This window comes from Melanaphis sacchari, unplaced genomic scaffold, assembly GCF_002803265.2.
Source record: "Melanaphis sacchari strain LSU unplaced genomic scaffold, SCAv2.0 Contig76_pilon_pilon, whole genome shotgun sequence".
NCBI lineage: Eukaryota > Metazoa > Arthropoda > Insecta > Hemiptera > Aphididae > Melanaphis > Melanaphis sacchari.
Window position 1 is genome coordinate 623,444 of NW_020271544.1, and position 15,100 is coordinate 638,543.

General features: G+C 26.3%; 1 protein-coding gene across 3 annotated transcripts in view; it reads right to left on the bottom strand.

Moving 5' to 3' along the window:
- Positions 1-4,485: 4,485 nt before the first annotated feature.
- The window catches only part of LOC112601243 (arrestin domain-containing protein 3-like), a 79,269-nt gene continuing 68,654 nt past the window's right edge, over positions 4,486-15,100 (bottom strand). For all 3 annotated transcript variants that reach the window (XM_025348732.1, XM_025348733.1, XM_025348731.1), the window contains exons 6-9: positions 14,640-14,819; positions 9,474-9,677; positions 7,340-7,454; positions 4,486-5,565 (exon numbers count right to left, since the gene is read on the bottom strand). In XM_025348732.1, the coding sequence (XP_025204517.1) occupies positions 5,324-5,565; positions 7,340-7,454; positions 9,474-9,677; positions 14,640-14,819 (741 nt within the window). In that variant the 3' untranslated portion in view covers positions 4,486-5,323. The remainder of the gene's footprint in view (positions 5,566-7,339; positions 7,455-9,473; positions 9,678-14,639; positions 14,820-15,100) is intronic.

Here is a 15,100-nt window from a genome sequence, read left to right on the forward strand (position 1 = left end):
ATACAAATTAATAAATTTGCAATATTTTGTACAGGGTAATTATTTTATTTATTCGTGTTGGTATATAAACACTTGGGTAAAATATAAGTTATAAAATGCTTAATAAAGTTAAATATTTAAGATGTTTCTTGCTTGAAAATACATTATTCATTCGTTTTTTTCCTATAATTTAAAGTAAAATATTGTTTTAATAACTTAGTTGCGTTTGTCTTGTATACTTTTATTGACTTTGGAATTATTTTTATCTGTAATTCCATCTTCACATTTTACATCTAAAATGCAATGATTAGCAAATCAGTATCTATTAATGTAAAAATATTATTCAAAAATGGATTATTTAACTTAATTTTCAGAATTCTGATTAACTATTTTTTTTTTTTTTTACTGTTTTGAATTTTATATTATTCAATGTGTGACCTACCATCAAAGTTTGACCTACCTTGATTTAAAAATTTCAATCTAAGATCTTAAAGATATTCTTCAAAGATTGTATTACTATTTGACCAAAAGGAATGTTACCATTTTTTTCTTAAAACTGCCTTGTAAACAATATAAAAGTAACAATTAGTTTAAATTTAAAGTTTTTTTTAGTAATACTATTATGTTTTATTTTGCGAGTATGTGTGTATTTGGGTCAACAATATTTTTTGATGATTTACTGTCATCAAGGTATATGCATACTACTCTTTATTATGAATAGTTGAATCATTCTCTACATCTACTTAAATTATGGGTAGTAAAGTTACTGTAATAAATGTATTAATATATTTTATTTTAACAGCTTTCAATTTTTTATATCAGATGTGTAACATTTGGGAATTACGTTATGTAATTCATGAGAGTAGTAGATCACATATCAGACAATGCTAATTACCTATTTGGCAAATTCAATGGTAGATCACATATTGGACCACAGCCTTGTCTTCTATTAATTTTGATTAAAAGCAATAAACTTGGATTCTAAAATTGTTTTCCTTTCAAACTGACTTGATATTTATTATATTTTTACATTTTAGAAACTTTATCTAATAAAACTTTTTTTTTAAATTAAAATCATAAATAATGGTAATTACATTTATTTTATTAATCAACTCCAATATAAAACAGCAAGATTTAGCTTAAATTATAAAATTTTAACAGTATTTTAATACTTGACAGTTTATCAAAATTTTAATTTAATTAAATTATTTTCTGTTGGAAAATAATAACATCTATAACTTCTTGTCTGATATTACTACATTACATTTTAGTCAAAAATAGTCATTCATATTATTTATCATATAATTATATTATATTTTACATCTTAATATCTTATTGTAATTTTACTTTATTTGATTATCTTCTAATAGTTGTATTGTATAACTTTTGTTACAATCAGTATTATTAATGCTGAAGGTAATAATTATTTGTATTATAAATACTTTTAAGTATAAGACTTGATATCTTTTTACAACTTTCAAGAACAAATTATTTGTTTTGTTACTAATGTTGTAAAATATGTATAACATTTTTTTTTTGTTTTTTAATACCATATTATCCAATCTATTACTTTGTAATATTTTTGTTAGCAATAATGTACTAGTCAAAAATTTTTGTTTTTTTAATTAAAATGTTGCTCAAAATGTATGGGTCAATTTTTTCACAACAATTTATCTTATTGTGACTCAATATTTAATATAGATCAAAATAACAGTAATTTTTATAGTTTAGTGTTTTCATTGTTGATCAACATATTGTAATGCAAATTAATCACATTATTTATTTAGGCTTAATAATCACATTTTACATCGCAATTGTGTATACATTAGTGTTGTTATTTATTTTTTTAGTATTCTAAATTATATACAAGAAACATATTTATTTTAAATCAAAATGATTGTTTTTTTTTTTAACGTTTAATAAATCATTATCATATTGAGTATAGTTATATAGAAATACAATTCATCAAATTGTCACACTCATTATTTATACACATATACTTTTAAACACAAACGTTAAAAAACTTAAAATTTTACATTTTTATTATTGTTGTATTTTTTTGGGGCTTGTAAAAATGGTTAATAGGTATATCCGTTTATAGATTTTACATAATTTAAAAATATTTTAATTGACTGATGATAAATAATAATGAATATTATTTTTTTTTGTCAATACAAGTATTGTTGTTATGGCGTTTTGCTGTAATTATAATACTAGAAAAATTTACTATTTAAATACATTGGCACACAAACAGGGCATAAGTAAAATGTTTCAAAGATTTAATAAAAATTAGCATTATTCAATAATGCCTACAACACGTTTGGTCATTTCATCCCACAATGCAGCACGTTAGAAAACAGTCATATGTGTGAGTACTATTATTATTATTATTTTTTTTTGATGTATCTACCTAACACGTTTGAGTATTGTGTAGCCTGTACTATATTACTAGTAAGCTTTTATGCACTTAAACCATAAAATAACCAGAAAAGGACACCTTTTGAGTTTAACACGTTCTTATGGGGCACAGATTTGCAACACCTATTGAAATATCAACGTTGCTGATGGAAAGATATTTCTCATTATTCTATCTTCCTAGTGAGACTTATTCCAAACATTTTGTAGATCATTAAAAATGTATTTAAACATTTTAAACATATTTGTAATCCGCCCTTAATGCCCTAAAATTTTTTAATTAGTATAGTATTTTATATACTCGATATTGATTGTTATACAAATTTGATGTATCTAACATATTTTTCACGTAGGTTATTTTTAGTAGCTGCATGTTACAGGGAAAATTGTTGATTTCAGAAGAAATTAGAATATGGTATAATACGAACGAAGAAGTAAATAAAAGTATGTTAGAATTCCATAGATCAGTGATTCTCTACCTTTTTTTACTCAATACTCCTTTAAGGTTTTCAAAAATCTTACATTGCCCTCCCACCAATAAATTAAAAAAAAAATTTATAGTTTCATTATTTTATATTCAATTTTTTCAGTATATATATTTATTATACATACTGAAAGAATTTTGTTTAATATCTTAAATTATGTTTAATTGTACGCAGTTATCTATACACTTTATTGCAATAAGTTATGAAAAATAAAAATAATAAAAGTCGCTGTTGAATCATCCCCTTTAGCACCCAGCAGCGTTAACTTAAGTTAAACGCTCTTCTCAAAACTAAAAAATCCTACAAGGGATAGTATCGTTCACGTTGGGAATCACTGAATTAGATGATTCAGATAAACTTAGTGGTAACAACGAAAAGATAAAGGTTAATTTGGACAGGACATGGATTTCAGAGCCGGGAACAGGTAATCGGATAAGTAACCAACCAAATGGATACTGGAGAGCAAAAAACCATTATGTCATCTAAGACAATGATGGATGAACAGAGTCCATAAAGACTTTTCCGTACTAGATTTTATAATGGTGAAAAGATGGCTATTAACAGCAGTGACGTATTTATGGGAGGAAATCAAATAGATATATCTCTCTCTTTGACCCACTCTTTTTTTAACTTATATTTATATGTTTATAGTTGTGTTTTTTCCATTTATAACTTTATTAGTAGGTAAGTAATAAATTGTTGAAACGTTTAAAAATTTTAGTCATATCTCCCCCCTCGAAGAAATCTTAATCACGCCACTGATTGACAGGATCAAATAGAGCGAAATGGTGGTTGCGCAAAGAACCTCAATAATGAGTTTTTATTAAGCCAATAAAAGCACTATTATAGTAGATTATATTTTTTTATGTCATATATGGTTTATATACTTCTCAAGTTCTTAATAAAATGGTCAATACTTTTTCATTTTAATGTCCAAAGCCAAACGTAGTATTTTTTTTTAGGAAATCGTCGATAGGTATCAAGTTCCTAAACGTGTATGCATTTTGAATACTTAAATTGAATGCCGATCTGGTAAAAATGACCAATCGTGTTGTATCAACAATAACACACTTTGTTGTTATTTAATTAAAAAAAGATAAATACTGTACACAAAAATCTAGGTATTATTTTTGGGTTTTCCACTTCAGATTTAAACAATCATTAATGTAAATTAGACATAAAGAGTCATAAGGGGCCAGGAGAATATTTATTAATACAATATACCCGTAAGTCATATTCTTGACACTCGGTAATACATAATAAATAAATAATAAATTGTAAATTTATGCCTGTGATGGAACTATAAATAGATAACAATTGCATTCTAAAATTAATTTTATACACCCCAATTTTCTATAGCTGCAGTAATGTGAATAATTTTTTATGTAAAATCATATAATAATTTGATTACCTATATTAATAAAGTAGATAAATTCTTAATAAAATTTAACGTTATACTTGAAAACATTTTTTTCCCGAATTTTGTGAATGCCCATAAAATAATATTAACAGTTATTACTGTTATTAGTTATTATAAGCCTTTATAATTTTAGTTTGTGGTATTATTTTTAAAAAATTATATAATTTAACAAAAAAAAATCGATTACCTAATTTATACCTTTATATCGTACAATCATTATAATTGTTAACACTATTGTGAATTTTTAAAATATCGATAGGGTTATGTAACTACACGCGTGTCGTTAGTTTAAAATTCGAACTTCAAAAGGCTTTACACGACTATACATTTTGATTGCAATATTGCACTATTATTTCTAGATCACTGAACTACGTAAATCAAAAACAATAAAGTCAATATTTTCAAGTGAGTGTGTTAAACTAGGTATATGTATAGATTCAAACCCATGGTAGCCTTTTGGGATTTTTTTTTTAAATAAATAAAATGTTATTTAATTGATCGTTTGTTACTAAAACGTACAACAAAAAACAATGCTTGTATACTTGTAGTTTATGGACCAATTTTGGCGACAGTTTCAGAGTTAGTTCTTTTAGAGATAACAAGAAAGAGTTTGGACCACGTTTAAAATTATTATACCAGGGGCTACAGGCGGATTTCCCGTCTCAGCTGAATTGGTTAATGAAGTGGGGTAGGTACACCGAAACCAATTTACCGCGACGAACTGAGGTACGCTAAAACCGAAATACACCAGTAAGGTGTAGGCACACGCGCAGACTAAACATCTACACGTGTGCAGGGTGTCTCAAATCTAAAATATTAAACATATAAATAATAATTTAATCCTCGAATTGCATTAGGAATAATGCTGTAGATGATGCTGCAAATCGCAATAATTCAATTGCACTGCCCGTCTCCCCCTGAAAACGCACACGCGACGGTTCTACCGTCTTTTACTGTCGACCGGAGAAATAATAAACTACAATAAAATAAATCGTAAATCCGCCGCCGTCGAATTTGCATTCGTTCACGCGGTCGTTATCGTCCCGGTCGTCGTCGTCGTCGTCGTCGTCGTTGTCCCAGTCGTCGTCGTCGTCGCAGTCTCCGCCGCCACCGACGTCGAATTATTGCAGTTCGGATGACGTACGCTCACGTACACCGGCCGGTACAGGACGATCTGTTCGGTCTGCGACCCGTCGTAAACGTGACCGCCCAGCAAAAACTCAGGACCGATATACCTACCGCCCTCCACGTGATCGCACGCGACACCTGTGCACAGTTAATTGCAAATATATTATTATACACGACAAAATATTGTTTGTATTCTGAGCGCACGCGATTCTATTCTCAACCACAGATCTACATTTTCCCGATTAAAAAACGCGTTCCAATATAACTGAGAGGGGGATGGGAATGTTTGACCGATTTCGATCGATTGGGGTAGAATAATGCCCTCTCCCACAGGTACTTGTAATACGAAAATAACATATTATTCTATATGACGTATATACCTACTACGTAATGTGTTTTTGGACAGTTAAACACGTAGGGTAACCGTTTTTTTTTTATGTTTTTATAACGCGTTATCAAATTATACATTATATATATATTATATATTACATATATAGATATCTAACCTAACGCGCCGATAAGTGTTATGACTGTCATGAGTATTATGACAGTCATTGAAATATCAAACAATATTTAATGTGCATTAGGTATACCTATGTGGGTTACTCGATTGGGTTAAACTGCAAGACGTTTTTGTTATTCCGAAAGTTTTTTCCGTCGTCAAATATTCTGGAACCAGCCATTTGACATTTTATTGATTTATTTTTCGACATGAAAACAGTATTGTATTGCTTGTTATGATTGTGCGATCTCCGTCAAATAAAAAAATTCATAATGGTATTTGTTAACTAGTTGGTGCGGCAAAAATGATTCTTAATTTTGTACTTATATAATAAGCTTAACTGGTCAAAGTGGTTTCAATTAAAAGTTATATCTAAATTAAATTACAAAGAATCTCTATTTATGTCATTAGTTTAAAATAGTTATAACTTTTTAGGTTTATGACATAGGTAACCATATAAACATTAAATGCAATGTTGTAATTTGACAAAACACTTAAAATAGTAACATAAAATAATGTATAACAATAGTTTATACAAAACCATGTAAATATAGACGTATGGTAGGTATTAAAAATACAATGTCTTGATTGAAATGATAATGTCTAGAATCAAATTTGTTTGCTTATTTTGAATTCAGAATGAAATTCATGGTTAATAATATTATGTAACATTATTAAATTAAATAAATTTATAATAATAAAATATGTAATAATCAAATAATAATGCATAATCTTAGATTTTTTTGTTTTTATAAGTAATTAATAAAATCAATTTAAATATTGAACTTAATATCTCATTAACGCCAGTGGCGTAACGTCGGATTTTGTGTCAAGAGAGAGAAAATATTAAATAATGCGTAAAGCTTAATAATTGAAAAGTATTAAAAATAAGTTTAAAAAAAAAGTTAATTTATAATTCGTACAATCTTGTAATTTATAAATTTATAATAACAATTGTAATTAATTGTTTTTAATTTCAATTTCATTAATTATTTCGCCAACTTTAATTTGTAATATTATGCAAATGGTCAACATAGCCAGTCCATTCGATTTGCTCTTCATTCAAAATTAAAATCGCATAATTATTATAGTAATTCTCGGTTTATTTAGGACGGTCTGGTTTCATATATTGGGTATAACATAATTTTCGATCATATTAAATAAGAAAATGTATTTTAGGTTTACGGCAATGTTTTTTTATATGTTAAGGTACATAATATTAATATTTAGTAAACAATAAAATTTCAGCTAAAATGATATATATATAAAAAAAAAAATAGTCAAGAAGGGAATTGTATCTTTTTATAATTTTTATCCCTCGCACAATACGTCACGGGTTATAACGACCAACTATTGTCAATTAAACTTATATTTTTTATTCATCAATATTATATATGTAGGTATACTCACTGTAAAATATTTGAGGAGTCTTGTTACAGTTTGGTATCCTGAATGGCACAGTGGCTATTGTTATCGGGAACGTTATGTTGAGGTCTTCGTCTCCCTTTCCCAAATCCACGCAAACCTGTAAGTAAGTATATACACAATTATATATTATTTAAATAGGCACACTGAGCAATATTTCACCGTAAGAAATGATTTTCTAGGTCTACGCATGCATTAAACGTAACAGTATTATACTTAATTAATTATGACCTAGTAGTTTGGTATTTTATTTTATCTACCGTGGTAGATAGGTATACTGTACCAATACGGTAAGTAATAAAGATTTTAAAAATTGCTTTAAAATTTCAGATTATTACCGAAAAATATATTTTAAATTAATTTTTCCACACTATTGCTGTTAATAGGTACCATAAAAGTAATTGAAAAATTTCCATCCTTAATTTTTGTAGAATTTGTGGAACAAAAATATTTACATTTTGTAGTGAATTCAAACCTGAAGTTAAACCACTTGTTATAGTATATGATCGAATGTTGTGTAATCGAGTATGTATAATTTGTTCAACTGGAAAGTGTACTCGAATAATAATGAAAACATAATTTTTTTAAGTTACTATTACTATTTTAAATAAAAAATAAAACGTAAATACAAATAATGTACAGGCACATCTGTCACTGTACTTCTGTTGATTTTTTTCATAATTTTCTTATAAATCAATCGATTGTACTTTACTTTTATTTGTCGATGACATATAATTATTTTATACTGTCGAATCTGGAAATTATAGTAAGTATTTTATTACACAATCATTAAAAAAGCTAGTACGTTTGTGTTATACAGTTTATCTTGAATTAGCTATCCATTAATGTAAAGTTATTTCATTTTTCAGAAGCCATTCTATTTTTCAATATGATGGTAACGTAATATTGCATCAAATTAATTAAGTCGAGTATCTAGGTTTTATTTGTTTTTCTAATATTATCATTTACAACTCACGTTGTCTATGTGGATAGTAAGAGCTTTACGATAGTTATGATTGAACAATTTTTGTCGATATTATACTTAAGTAGGATTAATTATAGTAATTATATTATGGTTCTGTGGTATGGTATTTATATAGCAAGCGTAACAAAACTAAAATTGAACGTGTTCAAAATTAGTTTTTTAAAATGTTATTACGATATATTAATCATGAACTCAATAATTACTATTAGTCAAATTTAGTTGCACATAATTTACCTACACTTAGTATAAGGAAAAATATTATATCACATTTTTAAATGTTTAGGTTTCCAGCCCGATTGATTCACCTGCATTGTTGTCCTGTATATTGTTCCTCGAATCCCCGGAATAACTCAATCACAGAAACTTTACTAACTCTACGATTTAATTCCTGTAAGAACGAAGTGTCTGTAAAATAACACATTAGGAAGGGCCATATTCCCGTGTCTTTAATAGTCAATAAACTATTAAGGCGTAATAATTTACACCCATAACTTGTCTTGTATTTATTTTAAAAGTTACCTATATTCCATTATTAATCTATAACTTTTTTAATTTATCGTGTTACAGGTACCTATATATATGATTATTTCGCCAAAAGTTGAATAACGTTAATGCTTAAAATGTTTATTATTTATATGAAAATAAATAATAATAGTAAAAACTTATTCATTAAATTTAATGTCTATTAAAATATTTAGAAAAATTTTCTCTAATAAATTTGTCATAAAGCGATTGGACTATTTTTTTTTTTTTTTAAGAATAAAGTGTTAACTATGCAAAAATTTAAAAAAAAAAATAAATAATTTTTACAGCCTTTTATAATATAATGAACCACTCAGTAAAATGTGGTATTTTGTAATTTAAAAATCTACTGTTTTCAATTGTTTCTACAGGGGCGTATATCGTGCATTATAAGTATTAAAGCAAAATAAATAATCGAAAATCTCACGAATACTACTAGCTTAGTGATTTCCTCTATATCATGCAAAATCAATGTGGTAAAAAAAAGAAAAAAAAACCTCAAACACGAATAAATAGAAATTTGAACTCGGAGGAGATTCGGTCGAAAATAATAATAATAATAATAATAATAGTAATCGTCACAACAACTACGCGATGTCCGTCGTTCGTCACCTTGAGTAGGTAATATATTTGTAACAGCCTGCAGTTGCCGATCAATGTAGGTGGCATCACTGGCAGGACCAGGCCGTCGGCGGAATCCCATTGCGACTCGCATCCAGTGTGTATCGGTTCGCCGATGTACTCCAACACCGAGTGTTGGACGTCTTTTTGATTTTGAACGCCCAGCATGCCGCGTTCCACCGAATAATGTACGTTCTGAAATGCAAATACAATACTATAATATTAACGCATAAATTATTAAATACTTTTAATAATGGAAAAATCGTATTTGTCGATGGTCGTGGGGGGGGGGATTTTTTCACACAAAACGCTTGTTTTTTGTGTTAAAAAAAAAAAAAAGATTTAAAAAATACTCTATCGCAATTTAACGTGTTACCTAGAAAGACTTTTAATCTGAAAAAAAAAATGTTCACTGAAAACGTTCGTAAAGTAGTTATACATCCGAATTATCGTATCATTAAACATACATTGATCAACTGCAGTGATTTGAGTTTATAAATGCGAGAAGCGTTGCAGTGACTGATAGGAAGGATACATAGGATACATAGAAAGTATATGTTTTTATTAAAACGTAACACGCTCATAATAATAATAATAATAATAATGATAAAAAAATATGAACATTAATAGTTTAAGAATCATTAATCATTAAATAAACACACATATTCGTCAGAAAAATATTATTATCGGTTGTCCTTTATTAGTACGTATATTATATTATTATGGTTGTACATACTAACCGAAAAATGTAAATTGCCATGCGAATAACAAAAAGAATATCATGAAAGTTATACCTATAAAATGATTTCCTAAGGAATTATAATTTCTGAGGAATCTTTATTGATTTAAATTGCTAATATTTTATGTTTTTGTCTGTAAGATGTTACTACGTTAGTACGTGCTCAATCCTGACTCTGTGATCAGAAACGTTTCTTTAACTATCAAAAATTATAGTTTTATTTTATTATTCATAATGATACTTTTTTAAATCACATTCACATACTTTAATTGCGAAGATATTATACATTTAGATATTTATTCAAGTAAAATGTTTGTGGATTGCATTAATTTATTATATACATGTACTATAGTTCATCATAAATCATCAGTCAACGGCACTGAAAAAGATTATGTGTATTTAAATATAAGAATAAATGTTATAAAAGAGCTCGAGCAAGTGTTGGACGCGATTTAAACTCTTTGAATAATACAATTTTTATTGCGACGCGAAATAGTCAAATAAAGTTTGATGGAAATTCTACGATATAATACTACCGAAAGTTTGTATTTTTGAATGATACAGTATTATCGCTTAAAACGTATTAAAGAGTATATTATATTACTTATGTTACTTGTGATATTTTGTTTTGAGCATGTAAACCAAATAATTAGTGAAAATTTACACTTTAAAAAATGTTTTCTGAATTTAAAAATAACAGATATAATAGTTATAAATATAAAACTAGAAAGCATGTTTTAATTTCAATTATAGAATGTATATATATTATATACTTATTTATTTAAATCTTCAAAAAAAAAAAAAACCATCAAATCTTCGAACGTTATACCTATATATATTGGGAGAATTTATGGGCTTAAATCCACAAAAGTTGTTTGGTAAAAACAGTTATTAAAAAATAGTCTTTTATTAGTTTTATCTCACGAGGGCAAGCGTTTTTATATTAATTTATAATCTTTAAAAATAAATTATTAAACATTTAATATCTAATTAAAATAAATTTTAAAATAATATATTGTTGATGCCAAAAATGAATTTAATTTAATTTTAATTTACCTATACAAATTGAATTAAGTAATTACCTATTGATTAATCAGTTTGAAAAAAAAATAATGTTTATTATTGTTATTTCAACCTTTAGGTAGACATTTTGAATAAATTTGTGTTTGAAAAATGTTTCTAAGAGTGATCAGTTTACATTACCGTTCATTAAACAATTAATTCAAAATGTTTTTCTAACTTTGAAATATTGTGATGGGATTTACCACGTAGCAGGTACTATTTTTTTTATATTTTCTATAAAAGTTTTAAGCACTAGATTAAAAAATAAACATCGTTAAACAGGTATTTTTTCATATTACATACTTGAAATGCAAATAATACCTATTATAATAATACATCGAATACTCTTTTAATTTTTTGTTGAACGTTTATAAAAATGTGATCTGGTGTAAAATTCCAATGAAAAATTGTTTAACTTTATAAATATACGATAATGTGTTTTTACTACACATATCAATTAATATAAAATATGAACTTTGTATTTACCTGTTAATAGGATACATTATGAGATTAATTTTTAATAAAATCTTCAAATTGCATCTATGGTATTTTCAATAAACAATTTTATATTTAAATTTGTTATCGATGATACACAATATATCCAATATTATATTTAACATAAACACATTTAAAATTTAAATAGGTATCTATTATGCTTACTTAAAAATAAAAACTTGTTCGATTTATAGTCAATATTTATAAATTATATCTTTTTAAGAAATTATTTTGTTTTAGATTATGATATTAAAGATAAAGATTGTCATCATTAATGAAACAAAAAGTTTAAAAACCAATTAATCATATAATATTTAATGTCAAAATAAGGCGTATCTTTTACATTTTCCAGGTAGAAAATTTCGAGAGTAGTTTGTATAATTATTTTCAAAATAGTGTGGGTATTTACTGTAAAATATCTCACTCTGCTTAACATGTTCTTATTATAAAGCATTTAATATTTATCGATATCCAATTATAGTGGAAGCTATATTATATTATACATCTGCAGGGGTCGGCAACCTTTTTAACCACGTGGACCATTTTTTTTTTTTAATTGTTCATCAAGGGCCACATTAAAAAAAAAAAAAAAAATACATATTATGATATAATACTTATAATTGTATTGCTATTATAAAACTGTTAGATTAGATTTTATTTATAAAGGAAAAAAAATTATATAATATTGAAAATTATATGAAAAATGTTGTTGAACAAAAATAAAACACAAAAATTAACCACCTTTGTGCGGGCCATCAAAAATTGCTTTGCGGGCCGCAGGTTGCCGACCCCTGTTATACACTGTAATATAGTCCATAAAAGACGACCGAAGTTAAGTGAAATGGGACAAGTTCTAGTGTGTACTGTGTAACCTAACCAAAATCAGATTTTTATAGAACACTAAAAAATATATACCTGAACATTTTTACTTTACTATTAAATCGTTAAATTTGTTCATGATAATTTGACGAAAGACTATACTTATAGTTATTATAGAAGTTGTATATTTTACTTTAGTTGAGAACGTCAAGCAGATTTGAATGAAAATTGATTCTTGACTGAAATTTTATTAGCTTATACTCATATATGTTTTAAATAATAATATGATCAATAATGTATTTTTATATTTATAATAATTATGTGTTGATAGTAGTTATTCGATTATTTATATTTTATACTTTACATTTGCCTTTATATTTAAGATTATTGAGGAGTTTGTAAATTATTGTAAAACTCATTGCTGAAAATTGGGGATAGCCTATTCGATATTTTCTATGAATTAATATCATCTAGATATTTTAATTAAACAATAGTAATAGTTTTAAATTAAGATTAATGGAGTCTTCCTCATAAATATATATCAAATTTTTGACTATTTTAATAAAATCTTTTATCTATAAATATTAAATAGGGTACCTTTTTATTTATTTGGTAATAATTTTAGGTGTTGTTATAGCGTATTATTAGATCAGATAACAGTAAACAAAACACAATTCATCGTTTTTGCGATTAAAAGCAGTATTATTTTTAGCTTAAAAAAAACATTCAAGTATATATAAACGTTTAAAAATAATATCGAGTTAAAATTTTCAGTTCATTAAATGTGTATATTATTTCGAAACTTTTAAATTATCGGAAATCACAAATAGTGTTCCGATGAAAAAACATTTTCGTTAAACCAATACATTAGTCCACGTTTCGCTCAAGGTATATACATCGTATTTAAAGTTTCGTTCCGATGTAGGTTAGATCAATAATTATTAGTATTGATTTAAGTGCTGTAAGCTGAATATTTAAATAAACAAATAATGTCGTGATTCCGGGATTAGTTAAATTGTATTCGGTACCTACACACTGGGGAAATACTTAATATGACACGTCCTTTACGTTTTGATGAATTTAGGTTGTGAACGATTAATCTGAGTGAATAATGAACGAATTCTATATGTCCAATGGGAGGTATAAATAACGTTGTATATATTACGAATGATCGTCAATATTATACAGTTGTATTTGAAATTTAATTTAGTATTTTATATATTAACCAATTTAAAGAGACGTAGCGTAACCTAATTTAAAATTTAAAAATAAATTAATTCGTTGTCAGGTATACATATATTATATAAACTATAATACATAGAGTTTGCTATACACATAATACTATTGTCGATTTACCTCATGTATACATTCAGTTGTATTTTTTACGTTTAATATGTTTTGTAACTTTTTTTAATCAATTTTTTCCGTCTCTTACATAGATAGATATTTACAATGAGTTAGCAATTCTTTAGCAAAATAATATATTGATTAATATAGCATTATCAATCTATAGCCGTGGCATATAATATTTCAATGTTTAAAATATTGTGTAGTATGTTAAAGACAATTTTTAAAAATTATATCGTCAATCGTTTTATATTGAAACATAATGATAATATTGTAAAATATAATACCTATGTAAATTTAAATAACGATAATTTTTGGATTAAAATTCTTGAAAATTTTTAGTTTTATTTAAATTTGATGGTAGACAATTTATTAAACGTGGGTAGTACTACTAGTACTACAATGTAGTATTTAAGTTTGTTTATTATTATCAGCTGATTTAGCCATACCAGAAATTATTATTTTATTCAATATTAATTAATTACAAACAATTTAATAATATGATTGTTGTTTGTTTTAATAGATTTAGTATAATATACGTCGGGTCTTTAATTTTTCAAACAAATTTCAATAATCGTCTGTTATAGTGCTATAATATATTTCTTCAATGCTTTTAAAAGTCAGTAAATCTGAACTTTTATAAATGAGTGTAGTAAACTATAAATTTGATATGGTATTTAAAAAAAAAGTTTTACCTGCAGTAATCTGACTTTAAGTCTGATGTCCTTTTCATTTTGGTTTTTTATGTTGGCTTTTAGTCTCAGCGCCTCGCCGCATACGTATGCTGACCTCTCTAGTAGGCATTGCAATACTATTTTATTGCTTTTGCAGCATAAAAAGCATTTAGTTCGTTTTTCCAGCGCACCTATTGGCTTCTGCAAAATCAAAATTATTTCGAATTAAAAAAACCACGTGGAATTTATTTTATTTTTAAGAATTAAAACGAACAGACGAGTTTGTTCGCCTATGCGATGCAAGTAGAGTGTATAGTAGTTTGCCTAACGACGGGGAGAGGTAGTTAGAAATGTTATCTATGGCTTAAAGTAAAATGCAAATATTAATATTATTTAGTATTTTTCATATAATTTTATCGAGAAATATTGTGACGATCTTGTTAATATTTGAATAAGAAAAAAAGTAAATCATAAACTATTAA